Below are 16408 nucleotides of genomic sequence, written 5' to 3' on the forward strand. Positions count from 1 at the left end.
GAGGGAATATAATCCAGCATAATCTCCCCATTTAAAAATAAACCAACCTAAGTAACGATGTGACATAAACTAGCTAATAAATCTAAAAATAGGGTTGTTCAGATTTGTTGCACTAGGTTGTGTTACATTTTTGGTTTATTTCAGGACGGAGGGAGTATATATACATGTGTGTGAGATAGCTAGCTAGTAGGAAGTATCGTATACTTAATAATATATCTTCTAATACACAGTATATGATATGATGTGTAACACCGATATGCATGTATACATGATATGTAACTTTGTCAATTTTTTTGTTCAATCTTCCGCCACTACGTACTCCCTTTGTCCCAAAGCAAAATGTTAAAAATTTATCTTAAAATGTAGCAATTTCTCTACCTATATATCTTCTCCATCAATCACAGCATTCCTCCGTTTGGCTCTACTACCTCCTTTTCTCAACTAATTAATAACAACCTTGTTGCATTTAATTTCACCAACTTTCCTAATCCTATATCTAATCTCAAAACCTGTTATATTTTGGTACTAGGAATGAAGTAGTACCTAACATTACAAATACGAAAGAAGCTAAATGTACGCTGCAAAATGATGAGAACACAATTTTCTAACTAGCAAATTGGTGTACATAGCAAATTAAACCAGCAGTAAGTGAAGGCATAAATAATTAAGATTTATATCAATTTATTGGTACAGAATTATGGAACAACTCGATTGTGCTAGAGAGATAATATTCATGGATGTAAAGCTATTATGGCCCCATTTGGCACAGCTCTAGCTCTCAACTCCAACTTACCTGGAGCCGGAGTTGTGCCAAACGTCCAAATCCACTTTTTTTGAGTGGAGTTGGCAGAGCTACTCCTAGAAAATGAACTACGGGGGTGGGGCTGGATTTTTGCTGCTCCACAGCTCCACTCCACCCCAAAAGACCCACTACCCTCTAATTTTTTTAGAGTATTTACACGAAAATGCTACTCAACTACCCCTACAATCCTCCTTTCCTCCCGTTCTCTCTCCTCCCCTCCCAATCCCGAGCGGGCGCCGGCGACGGCGGGCGGCGGTGGCAGCAGCAGCGTCGGCGGCGGTGGCGGCGGGACGACGACAGGCGGCGACAGGCGGCGCGGCGTGACGATGACGAGCGGGTGGAGGCCAGCGGCGGCGGGCTGCGGCAGCGTCGGCGGTGGGGGGCCACAGTGGCGCTGCGGCGGCCAGGGGCTGCGGGACGAGGACGGGCGGCGCGGCGGCCGGGACGACAACGGGCGGCGCGCGCGGCCGGCGGCCGGCGGCACGGCTGGGGCCGATTGGTTTCGTTTTTTTTTTCAGATCTAGAGCTGAAAGTATAGCCAGACACTTTTAACGAGTTTTCAACTCCAACCGGAGCTAGCTCTCACTGAAGTTGGAGTTTAGAGTTAGGAGTTGGAGTTTGGAGCCCTACCAAACGGGGCCTATATACAAGATAGAGTACTCAGGTATATAACTCCTATGCACCCATGCTAGTATGTTCGGAAGTCACTTTTTCATTTCTATTTTCTCGTTTTTTAAAAAATGATATCTTTTTGCACAATTTTTTTTAGAAAATTTACTTTAGAAAATAATATTAATCTATTTTTCAAGTTATTTCTAACAAATGCTTAATTAATCAACTAACGGGCTATCTCATTTTCCGTGCCAACGGGGGAAGTTCCCAACTTGCTCCATCAAACAGAGTATTAATTTAATTATAACTGTGTCCCTAGTCTAAGGCATACTAACATAGGCATGAAACATGATAAAAAAATAATCAAATTAATGTGTTTAACATAAGAATGCAAGCACCGTAAGGATCGGATATGCAACTAGCCAGACTGGAACATATTGATCGCCAATCTATCGGTGAAGCATGTATGTATACAACACATGAATGAATAGGAGCAGCGCGATTGATCAAATTTCTACATGCCATTAGATGCACATATATATTTCCAGCACCCAAATTAAACTAAAATGCACTTAATTAAAGACGTCAGCTATAGCCTATAGCAGCGAGCATATAACTATAATTACTAATTAACTACACTGTAATTAACAAAAACACTGTGATTTAAGAGCTAGCGTGCACGGCCGGGCGGATTCCATAACTAGCAGTTTTGATCAACAGTGCGCAATGCAAACAAATCAAATCAGAGCGAGCGAAACATTAAATGAACCTATCCAGGCAATCAGATCATTATCGATCGAACAAAAACGAATATAATGCGCTAATTCACAAAATAAAACACCAACCAACTAACTAGTTGTGCAAGCGGCAAGTCGGTCGATCGTGGATGCATGGATTATAGTATATTGAATTAACAGCAACGCGAACAAAACACATTAAAACAACTGAACTAGCATCAACGCGAGAGAAAATAACAAGGCAGGAAGGCGTGGCAGTAGGCGATCGATCGAAGCGAGTCGGCGAGAAATCAAATATCTAAACAAGCAGGCGATCGATCCATGCACGCTAGGGCTTGAAGCAAGTAGCAGGGAACGTACAGGAGGGATTCGTGTGTGCATACTGTGGATACCCGTGGGTGGCCATATCACCGCGGCCTCGCCTCCTTGCTATTGAGCAATGCAGGAACAACTAATAATAATGCTTCATCTAGTGTGTATATATGTAGCCAATCGATTTATATGGATTCCTTAGTTTGGTTTTTACCGTTATTTTTCAGGAGATCGGTTTTTTTCTTGTAAGAGATCGGTTTCTGCAATCAACCGATCCATCAGGAAAAATGTTAAAAAAACCGATCTATACTTGGGTTCAGTGTCGGTTTGTACCGAAGATACCGACCAGGCGCTCTACAAACAAAAAAAGGAAGAGGACGTACGTGCTGATGCTGTATTGTTGCTGTTGGGCCATCAAATCCCTCAAGCTCCACACAATGGGCCTTTGGGCCTGCGATCATCCGACTGGGCTAGCGTTGCCTAGTAGTAGTGCAGCACTAGGAATAAGTCCATTTTGCCTCCCACATCTCTTACCCTTGCGTGAATAACATCCCTCAACCGGAAAACCGGGTATAATGACTCCTCCTTCTCTGAAAACCAGAGCAAATCACCTCCCTCGGTGGTTTTGCTGGCGGTTTCGTCCAACGTGGCGTGTTGACCCGGTTGACAAGCTGACTCAGCGTGGTGGGACCCACATGTCAGTGTGTAGCTCTCTCTCCCCCTTATCTCTCTCCCTCGGCCTTTCTCTCTCTCCCTCATCTCTGGCGCGTGGGAATGGCGGTGGGGAGCAGCGCAAGCAGTTGGAAGCCGTGACGGTGGCGGCGGGGACGGCGGTCGGAAGCGGCGGTGGGGACGGCAGTCGGAAGCGGCGGCGGAGGCGGTGGCGGTGGCGACGGTGGTCGGGAGCGGAGAAGGAGGCGGCGGCGACGGCAGTTGGGATGGCGGTCGAGAGCGGAGAAGGCGGCGGTGGCGGTTGGGATGGCGGTTGAGAACGGAGATCTCCTGGCGCCTGGCGAGCTCCTCCCCTACCGCCGCCGCCCACGGGGAGAGGATCTCGCCGGCCTACTGCCACCGCCGTGTTTACCCCTCCGATCTGCCACCACCGTCGCCGGCCGATGCCTCCCTCGCCACCGCCGCCGCCCATGGGGAGAGGATGTCGCCGGGAGGTCGCGCGCTGGGAAGGGAGCTCGCTGGTCGGCCTCGCACAGGTAGGGGAGCTCGTCGGCCGGCTGCGCGCGGGGGAGGAGCTCATCGGTTGGCCGCGTGTTGGGAGAAAGCTCGCAAGGTGGCTGAGCGCTGTGGAGGGAGCTCACCGGGGCGGCCTGCTGCTGTTGCTGCTTCCACACCGCCGCCGCTACCGTCTCTACTCCATGACCACCGTAGGCGCTGTCTGCTGCTTCGGCCGTCCCCACCGCCACTGCCGTCCCAACCGCCGCTCCCGACCACCGCCGCCGCCGACTTCTCCGCTCCCGACCGCCGACGCCACCGCCACCGCCGCCGCCCCCGACCGTCGTCCCAACCGCCACCGCCGCTGCCGCCGCCGCTGCTTCCGACCGTCGTCCCCACCGCCGCCGCCACCGCTTCCGACCGCCGTCCCCGCCGCCATCGCCACCGCTTCCGACCGCCTGCGCCGCTCCCCACTGTCGTTCCCACGCGCAAGAGATGAGGGGGAGAGAGATAAGGGGGAGAGAGAGCTACACACTGACATGTGGGTCCCACCACACTGAGTCAGCTTGTCAACCGGGTCAACACGCCACGTCGGACGAAACCACCAGCAAAACCACAGAGGGAGGTGATTTGCTCTGGTTTTCAGAGAAGGAGGCATTATACCCGGTTTTCCGGTTGAGGGATGTTATTCACGCAAGCGCAAGAGATGAGGGAGGTAAAATGGACTTATTCCGCAGCACTACTACTAGTGCTCGCTCCAGTCGGCTGTGAACGATGTCTTCGGTTTTATCAGGAGCTCGGTTCACGCCAACAAAAACCGATCTGTAAACCGAAAACCGATGCATCTCAAAATAAAAACTGGCTTAAAACCGCAAAACCCGCTAGTTCGGCTTAGCTTGGTGCGGCTCGGTTCGATCTTTGTCTTGGGTGTATAAAACCCACAAAACCCGCAAAACCCATGGAGGCCCTTCGCCACCTAATGGGCCAGCCCGGGAAGACCACCTCAGGGCCCATAAATGCAAAGACATTGTATACCCACTTTAATGTCTCTAGCATAAGGGTAACCATGTAAATTCCCCTATAATAACCGAACCCTAGAGGGTATGAGCATATACTAGGAGTATAAATAGCCCCCTAGGTACGCCATGTAATGGAGAGATTCCAAAATTTTTAACCGATTAATATATTGCTTTACCATTCCAGTTATTCACTGAATTACCACCTCCTTCGACGTGACGCAGTTGTTATTCGACAACAATGTGGGTTAATTGTCTCAAAATTCCTTTTAATTAATCTATTTTTTATATGAAATGTATGCATGTATGGTTTTGATTAAATAAGATTATCGTGGTCATTTGTCTATCCTCCTAATTTGTTTTAAATTAGCTAGAATTTTAATTTTTATGGGACAGTGAGTTTTAAATTAGCTAGAATTTTAATTTTTATGGGACAGTGAGTTTTATGGGCCTAAGCCCAACGTGCATATGGAACGGAGTTTTGGGCCCAAAGCCCATCAAGAAAAATACTACTATCTGACAAAAAAGAAATAAGTTCACCGGACATCCCTCAACTTAAGAGCGAGATTTTTTAAGGTCCCTTAACCACAAAACCAGAAATGTATACCCCTAAACTCACACAAACCGTACATAAAAGGTCCCAAGACAGTATATATGTGGGTGGTTTCGCTGACGTGGCATCCTAGTTAAAAAAAAATATAAAAAAGTACATGGGCCCACATGTCAGCTGCACATATTTTTTTTTCTTCTCTATTCTTCTCCTCTCCTCTTTTCTCTATTCTCCTCTTCTTCAGGCCAGCGGCGGGCGGAGAGCAGGAGAGACGATGGGCACGCGCGGATGCGGGCGGCGGGCAGAGCGGACGGCGGAGCGAGGCGGCAGAGCAGCGAAGCGGCGGCGGGCTGCCGGCGGAGCCGACGGCGGGCGAGCGCGGCGGTAGAGCAGCGAGACGGCACCGGGCGGGGGTGCCTGGGGCGGCGAAGTCGAGGGCGGAGTCGTCGGAGTCGATGTGGGAGGGCGTGGGAGATGGCGATGTGGACGAGGAAGAGGAGGGAGAGCGGGAGGACGAAGGTGGCGGCGATGCGGGCAAAGAGCGGCCGGTGGGCGCGCAGGATGGATGCCGCCTCCCTGTAGATCCCCACCACGCCCAGGAACTGCAGCTCCTCCGGCTCGCATTCCATTGGACTCCTTCGATTGAGGATTGGATTTGATTTGGATTCCTCGTCCGCTACACTGTCAGTAGCTTATTAATTTGGTAGGTAGCTAACGAAACGAGATGAGATGAGCTTGAGATGGGATTGGGGATTGGGGAATTTTGGAGAAGTAGTCGTACGTAAGCAATTGGTTGGGGAAGCGAGGTCTCGGACACGGCAGCGTCGGTCGAGTGCGCGGTCTGCCTCAGCGTCGTCGACGAGGAGGAGGTGAGGCAGCTCCTGGCGTGCGGGCATGTGTTCCACTAGGAGTGCATCGACATGTGGCTCTCGTCCCACGCCTCGTGCCCGGTCTGCCACGGGAAGGCCGCGCCAGCCGACGAGCTTGTCGACGCCATAACCGTGTGCATATCGGTGACGCGCGACGTCGTCGTGCCAGCCTCCTTGCCGCCGCCGAGCTCGCCCGCCGCTGGCCTGAAGAAGAGAAGTGAGAAGAGAGAAGAGAGGAGAAGAAAAGAGAAAAGAAATATATGTGCAGCTGACATGTGGGCCCATGTACTTTTTTTAAATTTTATTTTGCTGACTAGGATGCCACGTCAGCAAAACCACCCATATATACTGCTTTGGGACCTTTTATGCACGGATTGTGTGAGTTTTGGGATATACATTTCTGGTTTCGTAGTTAAAAGACCTCAAAGAAATCTCGCTGTTAAGTTGAGGGACCTCCGGTGAACTTATTCTTGAAAAAATGAGGCCCTATTAACTCCTTGCTGCAAGCCACTAGCTTTCTTTTTACATCCTGGCATGTGCCAATTAATTAACCAGCTGATCACTTCCTCTTCTTAATTACTTCCTCTATCCACAAAATTTATACCTATTACTTTTGTCATCAAGATCAAAGAGAAATTTAAATCATCTTAGATATTACAAAATCAAGGAGTGAATGTAAATATGCAACCAATGAGTATTTAGAGCAGGTACAATAGTAGGCTATAAGCTAGCTATAAACATATTTTAAAGAGATAACAGAAGAGAGAGAAGAGCAGCGGGCTATAGATCTGCAGCCAAATACAGCACGGACTCTAAGATGTAATGTGTGTATGAAAGGTGGGACCAGATATTAATAGTTTAGTAAGCAACTATTGTATGAATTAGCTATTACATTGGCTATAGATGATTTGGAGCTAGTAGTTGGCTATACTATTAAACTTACTCTAAGATGACTCCTTGGGTTCTAATCAAACATTTAATTTATCTCTTCATTTATAAGTTTTAAATGTATAAAAAACAAATATAAACAACTTATTTGAAAAAACTTAAATGTGAAATATACCATATCTAACAGCCTCATCGGTTGGCCAAATACTTTGGCTGATCAGCCAAAGCTGTCTCCAATTCAGCCAAACTTCAATGCAAATTAGTTAGCTTATTTTGCTTAAATAGCTGATCAGCCAAAGCATTTGCCATCCGATCAGGGAATAACCTTTGTGGATGGAGGGAGCAAATGAGTACTCCATTTTAATTTACATACAATGCGTATCGTTTTAAGATGCAAATTTACTCGAGTGCCGCCGGTTTGCTACTCCACCTACAAATATAATGTACGGATGGCAGCCAAAGTTGACTAGTACTCCAAACTGCTCCAGCTCATAGAAAATGTCAACTATAATTAACTTGGAATTGGAATTATCTATCCGATAGATGATCCCGGTTCAACGCCGTAGCACGTTCGTACGTACGGCATGAATGATGATATGGATCAACACATGAAAAGTCAATATACTTGCATGATGTCAGCATCTAGCTCAACAAGAAAGCAACATATATATGCCATGTACTCTTACCCTTTCTCTTTCAACTAACTTTATGTACGTCTTCTTGCATAAATCAGCCAACTAATTAAGTTCTGGAGTATATATATGTGCCGCTTCAAACTGGCGACTCATTCCGCCAACATGCAGCTAATTATGGCATAATTACCTTGTATACATATATACGTACATTGGTTCGTACGGCCGGATGAACACATGCACCGGCAATTATATTATTTAAGTCCAGCTTTCATGCTTGGTTAACAATGACGTTATTTTGTCATGATAATAGCGCATTGCAGCAGCAGTATTGCCAGAACGCAGCCTAAGAGCATCCGCAATGGTAAAGTAAGGTGCTATCTATAAAACATGTACATCTCAGCAATAGACTAGATTAATAGTAAATCATCTCAATAGTATGTCTACATGGGTATCAATAGCTCTCTAATACATTGCCTCGTTTTTCTCTATAGACTATCTCCAGATTAGTAGATAACTTTGTTCTCTCTCTTCATTTAATCTCTTCCAAGTAGGAAAATATGCTGACATGGATCTCTTATAGAGAGCCTATAGATAACCATTGTGGGTGCCCTTAGTTTACTGGGGGAGGCATCATGTTGCACGGAACAGTACTGTACTACTAACGATCTGTGTGCGCGTGGTACGCCACTATTTAATCAATCGTCATTTACTAAGGTAGCATCAACTGGAGGAGTAGTATATATGAAAGCAACTGCAATAATCATGTCCCAGTTGGAGTTACCCCTAGTTGCACATTTTCTCAAAATTTTGGTGAGGAACCTTGTGTCCCTAGATATTACGAACAGATAGTTATATTTTCATATAAATATATTGATATCCTATATTTATAGTTGGCCCACGTCTTTTAATAAATTTTGATAAAGTTCTCAACTTACCTTCCTCGTTTTTTCTCGTGCATGTTTTTCAAAATATTAAACGGTGTATTTTTTTAAAAAAAAATCTATACGGAAGCTACTTTAAAAAATCATATTAATTTATTTTTTTCAAAAAAACTAATATTTAATTAATCATGCACAAATGAGTCATCTCGTTTTACGTGTGTGAGGGATTAGCTCCTAACCCCAAGCAACTAACACAGCCTTAGGGCCCTTTGAATCAAAGGATTCATATAGGAATTTCATAGGATTCAAATCCTATAGGAAATTTTCCTATTTGGCCCTTTGATTCAAAGGATGGAAGCTTTCCAAATCCTATGGAATTCCTATGGAATGGCACATTGCATGTGGATTTTGGAGGAAATTTAGCAAGAGCTTCAACCTCTTGGAAAATTTTCTTTGAGTCTATCTCTCTCATTCGATTCCTGCGTTTTTCCTGCGCTCCAATCAAACGACCATTCCTGTGTTTTTCTTGTGTTTTGCAATCCTCTGTTTTACACTTCAATTCCTGTCAGAATTCTATATTTTTCCTATTTCTCTGTTTTTTCTACCCTACGATTCAAAGGGGCCCTTAACTTTTGTAGAATCAAAACAATTGCAGGTTAGAGTACGGTGTAGAAGAAGCCTTCCCAAGAAGAGAACGGACAAGGAGGAATTTTTACTGGAAATGCGAGCAGATAAAGATAAGCAATCAGCTGGTGCCTACTCCTGTACTTGAAGCGCCTTTTCTTTCAAGATTTTGGGTGTACATAGTGGAGTCTGGAGTGGTGGTTTGGAGCGAGTGCTTATCAGGACAGGTATGTACTGAGGAGGAGAGGATCTAGCTAGTTCATGTTCCAGTACCAAACGGAACGGAACGGAACTGAATTCTGTCCTTTCTAGGTACGGCGTGCCACTCAGACCGACCGACCTAACCTGCTTTTTATTATTCAGTTTTTTTTCCATCTCTCCACATGCATGAACGGCTGGCCAGATATATGCTTTCACCTTTTGCTAATTGCTACTGCTTTTCGATAGCCTTTTGGCTTCAATTGCTCGTGCCACGTCATCACTGCATTCATAATTTCATTTGCTTCTCTGTTTCCAAACATAAGCATTTTTAGGTATAAATTTTATGTGCAATATAAACATTTTTGATACACTGATTCTAACAAATTTAAATATTTTCATCCAATCAGACGCTTAGAAGGAATCCAAGCAATTCAAAATCTAAAATTTCATCAATAAGGTATCAAAAGCAGAGAACATTTCTCTTTAATCTTACGCCCTTTTTATTTAGGGTTATATAAGCTAGTTAATGAGTCAGAAAGTCTAAGTTTAAACAAACAAACATATTTTTCGTTTGTTTTTTAAAGTCATAAGTTACTATTACACTATTAAGCCAAAAATTAGTATAGAAAACTTTTTTTTTCTTATGTGAGTTAGAGGTATGACTCCACTTTAAAACTTATGATTTTAAATTTACTGGCTTATAAATCATATGAGAAAAAAACTAACTTAAAATCTTAAGCCAATAAATCTAAGTCTAAAAAATGGCCCTTAATATTAATTTGATTAAATAGCCTATAAATGGAGCACTACTCCAGAGACATGAGCTAAAATGGATGGTTGGTTTTAGGTATGAGCATACATACCAAGATACGAGTTATCACTTTTGTAGATATGCTCAAGCTAGTGGCTGCCTGCATGATGGACAGATAGCTTATTCCTTGTGTGTCTCATTCATGCTTTCTATCGAAGTGGAGAGACAAATACCTAATATGCTTTTATTTCAAAAGAAAAACTAATATGTTGGCTTTTAGAATTCTTTTACTATATCATCAACCTGATTAGATTTGAAACAAATCAAACATAATTTGATATACTTTCATCCCTATAACCCCTCTGTCAAAAAAAAACAACTACTAAGATGTGACACGTCCTCTCTATGTCCAGATTTGTTGTACTAGGATATATCACATCCTCTCTATATCCAGATTTGTTGTACTAGGATGTGTCACATCCTAATACTAGGTTGCCTTTTTTGACAGAGGGAGTACATACATATATATTACACAAAATATGATTGGCAACGGCATGATACCGCGGTTGAACAACACGAGTACATCTCTACTACTATAAAATCGCAGACGACATGTTCCCTCTCCCTCACATCACTCGCATAACCACCCATCCTCAAAAAAAACAAAGAAAAATCAAACTATTGGTTAAAAGGAAAAAAATCGGTTCAAAAATACCGGTCAGATTGTTTCGGTCTATGGGCTCATGCAACCTATTCTCATATGGTCCTGTTGTAATGTATGAGCATGGCACCGATCATGCTCTTGTAAAGGTTAAAAAGTAAAAACCGTTGTACGCAATATGTTACATGTGACTACTTATGTACCACTATCTAACTGTGACTGTATCTGTATGTGTTCGATGATGTATGTAATGTGGAAAAATAATTATATATCAAATCATCATTTTTGGAAGTATACAAATTTTTGAAAGTATAATAATTATATAATTATATCATTTTTTGAAGTATACAAATGCTGAAAATTTTCACAATAACAAATCATCGTCACGAGAACGACATGCGAACACTCAACTAGTTCGCGCTGAAACCTTGCGAACTATAGCCATGGTCAATAAGATCAGATGTGGACACCACAAAATTGCAAGAATTCGCACAGGCATGAAGCGAAGTAATTTTATAGGGCCGCGAGATGGCATATTTTCTATGTAAACTGGGCCGTGTGGTCACGAGCTCGCACCATGTCTGCATGCACTCGTTCGGGTCAGTCCGAGGACATCATCGACTTTGCATCCCATCTGCTTGAACTCGTCTGGATGCTGGCGCATGATGTCGTCAATCAAATATGATCACAATTATACAGAAAGGTAGGTGGATTTAATTACATTATTACACTGGTTTATTATGTTGGCTCGGCATTTGCCAACTCAAATGCAGCAAAGTACTCCATCCGTTTCAGGCTATAAGATGTTTTGACTATTAAACTACTTCAAGTTTGACTAAGTTTATAGATAAATATAATAATATTTGTAACACCAAATTAGCTTCATTAAATCAATAATTAAATATATTTTCATAATAAATTTTTCTTGAGTTGAAAATATTCTTTTTTCTACAAACTTAATCAAACTTAAAATAATTTGACTTTGACCAAAATTAAAACGTCTTATAACCTGAAACGGAGGTAGTAGCTCACAAGTTTGCTGAGTTATATGATGCCGTCTTTAAACTGACCCTCGCGTTCTCAAGCAATAGTCCCCGCTATGCTGAAGACAACATGGTATATTTGTGCACGCTAATTAGAAGTCATATATTAATGTAAATTCAGGGAAAAAAGGTATATTTTTAAATCTTTTTGCATATAACGTGTGCGTGCAAGCAGAAAAAGAAAATGAGAAGGAAAACGTTATGCAAACAGAAAGTAGATGCAGAACCCACGGATTGAGTGCAATGGCGACTCCCTTCCTTCACCCAAGCCGAGCCGTCCCCGGGGTGCACGGGACCAGTCAACAACTCCCCCAAGTGCAGCGCGTCCTCTTCCACTTCCAACATCTACTATCTTTTCTCACGCTTTTTCCGTTACCCGCGAAGAGCTGAATACGAGGAGGGCCCATGCGTCGGTGGGTAGGGTGAAAAGATTCCATGGGTAGAAGGAGTAGTTGTGTGATTTCGTACGAGTCCGCACTCACAAGCTGTACGATCCGTTCCGTTCGTCCTTTGATCCTTTTCTATCTCTCCTCCCCCGCATCGCCCCCTCCCCACTTGACTCTCTCCACTCGCCTTCGCTTTCCACTTCTACCCCACCCTGTACTCTCTCCGTACATTACCGTCCCTTCCCCACATTTACCATTCCACCCCCACATGACCACGTATATTACCGTCCTTTGCCAGCCATGCTTGTACTTGGACGAGGGGCAAATACGGTAACCCAGCTGGTGACCTCTCCTCACCCAGATCGAGGCGCCGCCGGGGCACTCTCGTCATCTCATCTCCCCCTTGTTTCGTTTCTTCCTCCCTTCTTCTCCTTCTCCACATGCGCCGCGCCAAACGCCCACCATTATTACTACCTTCCCTTCCCTTCTTCTTGTTGCAGTCAACCTCGCCATGGCCTCGCCTATGCCAACGCCTACCCACCGCGTCAAGCGCCGCCGCCTCGACCTCTCCCCGCCCCCGCACCTCAACGACCTCGCCGACGAGCTCCTCTTCCTCATCCTCGACCGTGCCGCCGCCCATGACCCCCGCGCCCTCAAGTCCTTCTCCCTCGTCTCCCGCGCCTGCCACGCCGCCGAGTCGCGCCACCGCCGCGTACTCCGCCCCTTCCGCCCCGACCTCCTCCCCGCCGCGCTCGCCCGCTACCCCGCCCTCTCCCGCCTCGATCTCTCCCTCTGCCCGCGCCTCCCCGACGCCGCCCTCGCCGCGCTCCCCGCCGCGCCGTCCGTCTCCGCCGTCGACCTCTCCCGCTCCCGGGGGTTCGGCGCCGCCGGCCTCGCCGCGCTCGTCGCCGCGTGCCCCAATCTCACGGACCTCGACCTCTCCAATGGCCTCGACCTCGGGGATGCCGCGGCGGCGGAGGTGGCCAAGGCGCGCCGCCTGCAGAGGCTCTCGCTGTCGCGATGCAAGCGCATCACTGACATGGGGCTCGGATGCATCGCCGTCGGATGCCCCGACCTGCGCGAGCTCTCGCTCAAGTGGTGCATCGGGGTCACTCATCTCGGACTAGACCTCCTCGCCCTCAAGTGCAACAAGCTCAACATCCTGGATCTCTCCTACACCATGGTACTTGTGCCTTGCCTCTTCATCTCTCTGTTCCATTTCATTTACTGTATTTCTTATTGTACCTAGACGACAGAAAGGGAAAAAAGAACTCCCTTTTCCCCTTCCATTCGCTTCTTGATTTCAAGGTCAGGTTTTTTTTTTAGGAAACTTAATTTAGTGGTTTTTTTTTTCTTGTTCTTGTTTGTGAATCTGCCGGTTCTCTGCACCTGACATGAATATTGCCCACAAAATAACATTAGCCTATGATGACAGAAGCGCTTTGGAAATTGGACTATTCTTGATCTGCAGATGCTCTTATCTATACCCAAAATGATATTTGCCTCACCTTTTCAATTGTCAGAACCAGTAGTAACTACTTCTCCCGTTGATTTGTTTTATCATCATTTTTTGGTTATAGGTTAATTATTTGCCCTGCAGTTTAGATCACACTCATCAGACTAAGAAAAAATTGTTGTGCAGATTGTAAAAAAATGCTTTCCAGCCATCATGAAGCTACAAAGTCTACAAGTGTTACTACTGGTGGGATGTAATGGAATTGATGATGATGCCCTTACTAGTCTTGATCAAGAATGCAGCAAATCACTACAGGTAATCATCAACCCCTATCTTTTTCACTGTGAGCATTGTGCTAGCTAAATTTAAATCTGATTAATATCCTTGTTTATCGTCTTCTGCTCTGAGTATATTCAGTTAGCTTCTCATGTAAAGTAGGTTTGCAATGCTAATGTTGTAGGGATACTAACATGTATATACCTCGTATATTGTTTGGTACATTTCAATTCAGGCTATATGGATATTGCAACTGAAACAATTTGGACTAAATCATTGTTAGCCTTCAACAATAAGAGTATCACAATTTCTGGTAACTGAGAGCTGAAATTATATCTGTACTCTTTCAGGTTCTTGATATGTCAAATTATTACAATGTCACTCATGTCGGTGTTCTGTCCATTGTGAAGGCAATGCCGAATCTGTTGGAACTCAATCTATCATACTGCTCTCCTGTAAGTAGCCCACTGTCTAGTTTTATCACCTGAACAATTGGACATAACTTGAGCTCAGTTTATCTACACTTTTCTTGTGGCAGGTTACTCCTTCTATGTCAAGCAGCTTCGAAATGATTCATAAATTGCAGACACTGAAGCTGGATGGTTGCCAATTCATGGATGATGGATTAAAATCCATTGGGAAATCCTGTGTTTCTTTGAGGGAGTTAAGTCTGAGCAAATGTTCTGGAGTGACAGACACAGATCTTTCTTTTGTCGTGCCAAGACTGAAAAATTTGCTGAAGCTGGATGTTACTTGTTGTCGCAAAATCACTGATGTTTCATTAGCTGCCATCACAACCTCATGCCCCTCCCTCATCTCTCTGAGAATGGAGTCCTGTAGCCTTGTTTCCAGCAAAGGACTACAGCTGATTGGAAGGCGCTGCACTCACTTGGAGGAATTGGATCTTACTGACACTGATTTGGATGATGAAGGTTTGAAAGCTCTCTCTGGATGCAGCAAACTTTCAAGCCTAAAAATTGGCATATGCTTGAGGATAACTGATGAGGGCCTTAGACACGTTAGCAAGTCCTGTCCAGATCTCCGAGATATCGATTTGTACAGGTTATTCCCTACACATTGCATATTTGATTTCCTTTCCTTCCGTGATAGGAGCCAAGACTAACTAATAGCCTCTCTTTCAGGTCTGGGGCGATCAGTGATGAAGGGGTTACTCATATAGCTCAAGGATGCCCAATGTTAGAGTCTATCAATTTGTCCTACTGCACAAAATTAACAGACTGTTCACTGAGATCACTTTCAAAATGCATAAAGCTGAACACATTGGAGATTCGTGGCTGCCCCATGGTTTCATCTGCTGGTCTCTCGGAAATTGCCACAGGATGCAGGCTACTTTCTAAGCTTGATATCAAGAAATGCTTTGAGATCAATGACATGGGAATGATTTTCCTTTCCCAATTCTCTCACAACCTCCGGCAGGTATTAGCCCATTCTGCTGTAAAAGAAATAATCGCAATACCGTGCTTCCAATTGTCTTAATAACATCTCCTCATCACTGCAGATAAACTTGTCATATTGTTCGGTCACCGACATTGGGCTTATATCCCTTTCAAGCATATGTGGCTTGCAGAACATGACCATTGTGCATTTAGCGGGTGTTACGCCTAATGGACTGATAGCTGCTCTTATGGTCTGTGGTTTGAGAAAAGTGAAGCTTCATGAAGCATTCAAATCCATGGTGCCATCACATATGCTCAAAGTTGTTGAAGCCCGTGGTTGTCTTTTCCAGTGGATTAATAAACCCTACCAGGTATTCTACTATATTTCTTTTCTGGTTATACAAAGTAAGATGCTAGTCGGTTTACTTGTGTAGAAGAATTGAAGTGCAAAATAGTTCACCCTTGCGTTTTGGCCATGTTCATTAACTGGTATGCAGTTTATTAGAAAGCAGTGTCTAATAACAGGTGTGGTCTTGGCAGGTTGCGGTAGAACCGTGTGATGTATGGAAGCAGCAGTCGCAGGATTTGCTTGTACAGTGAAATGTTTCAAAGATAAACGTTGTGGAAACTGGGGCGTGTTTTGTGGTGTTGAATTTATCTAGAGCAATATCTCCAGTCCTAGAGAATGAGCTCCAAAAGTTTTGTGCCATAACTGGCTGAATAGTGTATTGAATTGCTGACGGTAGTATTGTCAGAACAACATACTAGTACTGGTATTTTGCTTGTATGCCAGTGGAGGCGAGGGAGGTTATATTCTTGCTGTGTTGTATATAGCGCAGGTAGGAATCAACAATCAAAGAGAGATCATTGGGGTAAAGCATGTTGTAAGTAGTGCGGAGTATGTGATATGCCTTGCTGTGCCTTTTTGATGCACAATTTGATTAATGGAATGGAACATTGCATTCTCACTATAATTTGGTTGTTCCATCTCCTAGTGTTTTATGTGGAGTGTTATCTGGAATGAGGTCTCATAGCTTCCTTGCCTGAATAAAGGCACTGAACACTATATTGGTTTTCTGCGAAGGTCTGAATGCTAGCTAGTTGAGAGCTGAGACATGGTAGCGGGCGGTTTTGTCAGGCATGC

General features: G+C 44.6%; 1 protein-coding gene and 1 long non-coding RNA gene across 3 annotated transcripts; one reads left to right on the forward strand and one right to left on the reverse strand.

The window, feature by feature from the left end:
* Positions 1-5196: 5196 nt before the first annotated feature.
* Positions 5197-6271, reverse strand: LOC136353882 (uncharacterized). Its single transcript, XR_010737386.1, has 2 exons — positions 5978-6271; positions 5197-5877 (listed from the first exon to the last, which is right to left on the reverse strand). It is a non-coding gene; the product is annotated as an uncharacterized lncRNA (long non-coding RNA).
* Positions 6272-12591: 6320 nt separating this feature from the next.
* Positions 12592-16250, forward strand: LOC9270453 (F-box/LRR-repeat protein 3). Of its 2 annotated transcripts, none has more exons than XM_066305078.1 (7): positions 12592-13318; positions 13778-13906; positions 14278-14322; positions 14406-14929; positions 15010-15304; positions 15387-15635; positions 15805-16238. In XM_066305078.1, the coding sequence occupies exons 1-7, from the start codon at positions 12647-12649 to the stop codon at positions 15862-15864; spliced, it is 1974 nt and encodes a 657-aa protein (XP_066161175.1). In that variant the 5' UTR covers positions 12592-12646; the 3' UTR covers positions 15865-16238. The 2 variants fall into 2 exon arrangements, with proteins under 2 accessions (XP_066161175.1, NP_001410059.1); NM_001423130.1 differs by having other exon boundaries at positions 12599-13318; positions 14218-14322; positions 15805-16250.
* Positions 16251-16408: the final 158 nt, after the last annotated feature.

This window comes from Oryza sativa, chromosome 11 (assembly GCF_034140825.1).
Source record: "Oryza sativa Japonica Group chromosome 11, ASM3414082v1".
NCBI lineage: Eukaryota > Viridiplantae > Streptophyta > Magnoliopsida > Poales > Poaceae > Oryza > Oryza sativa.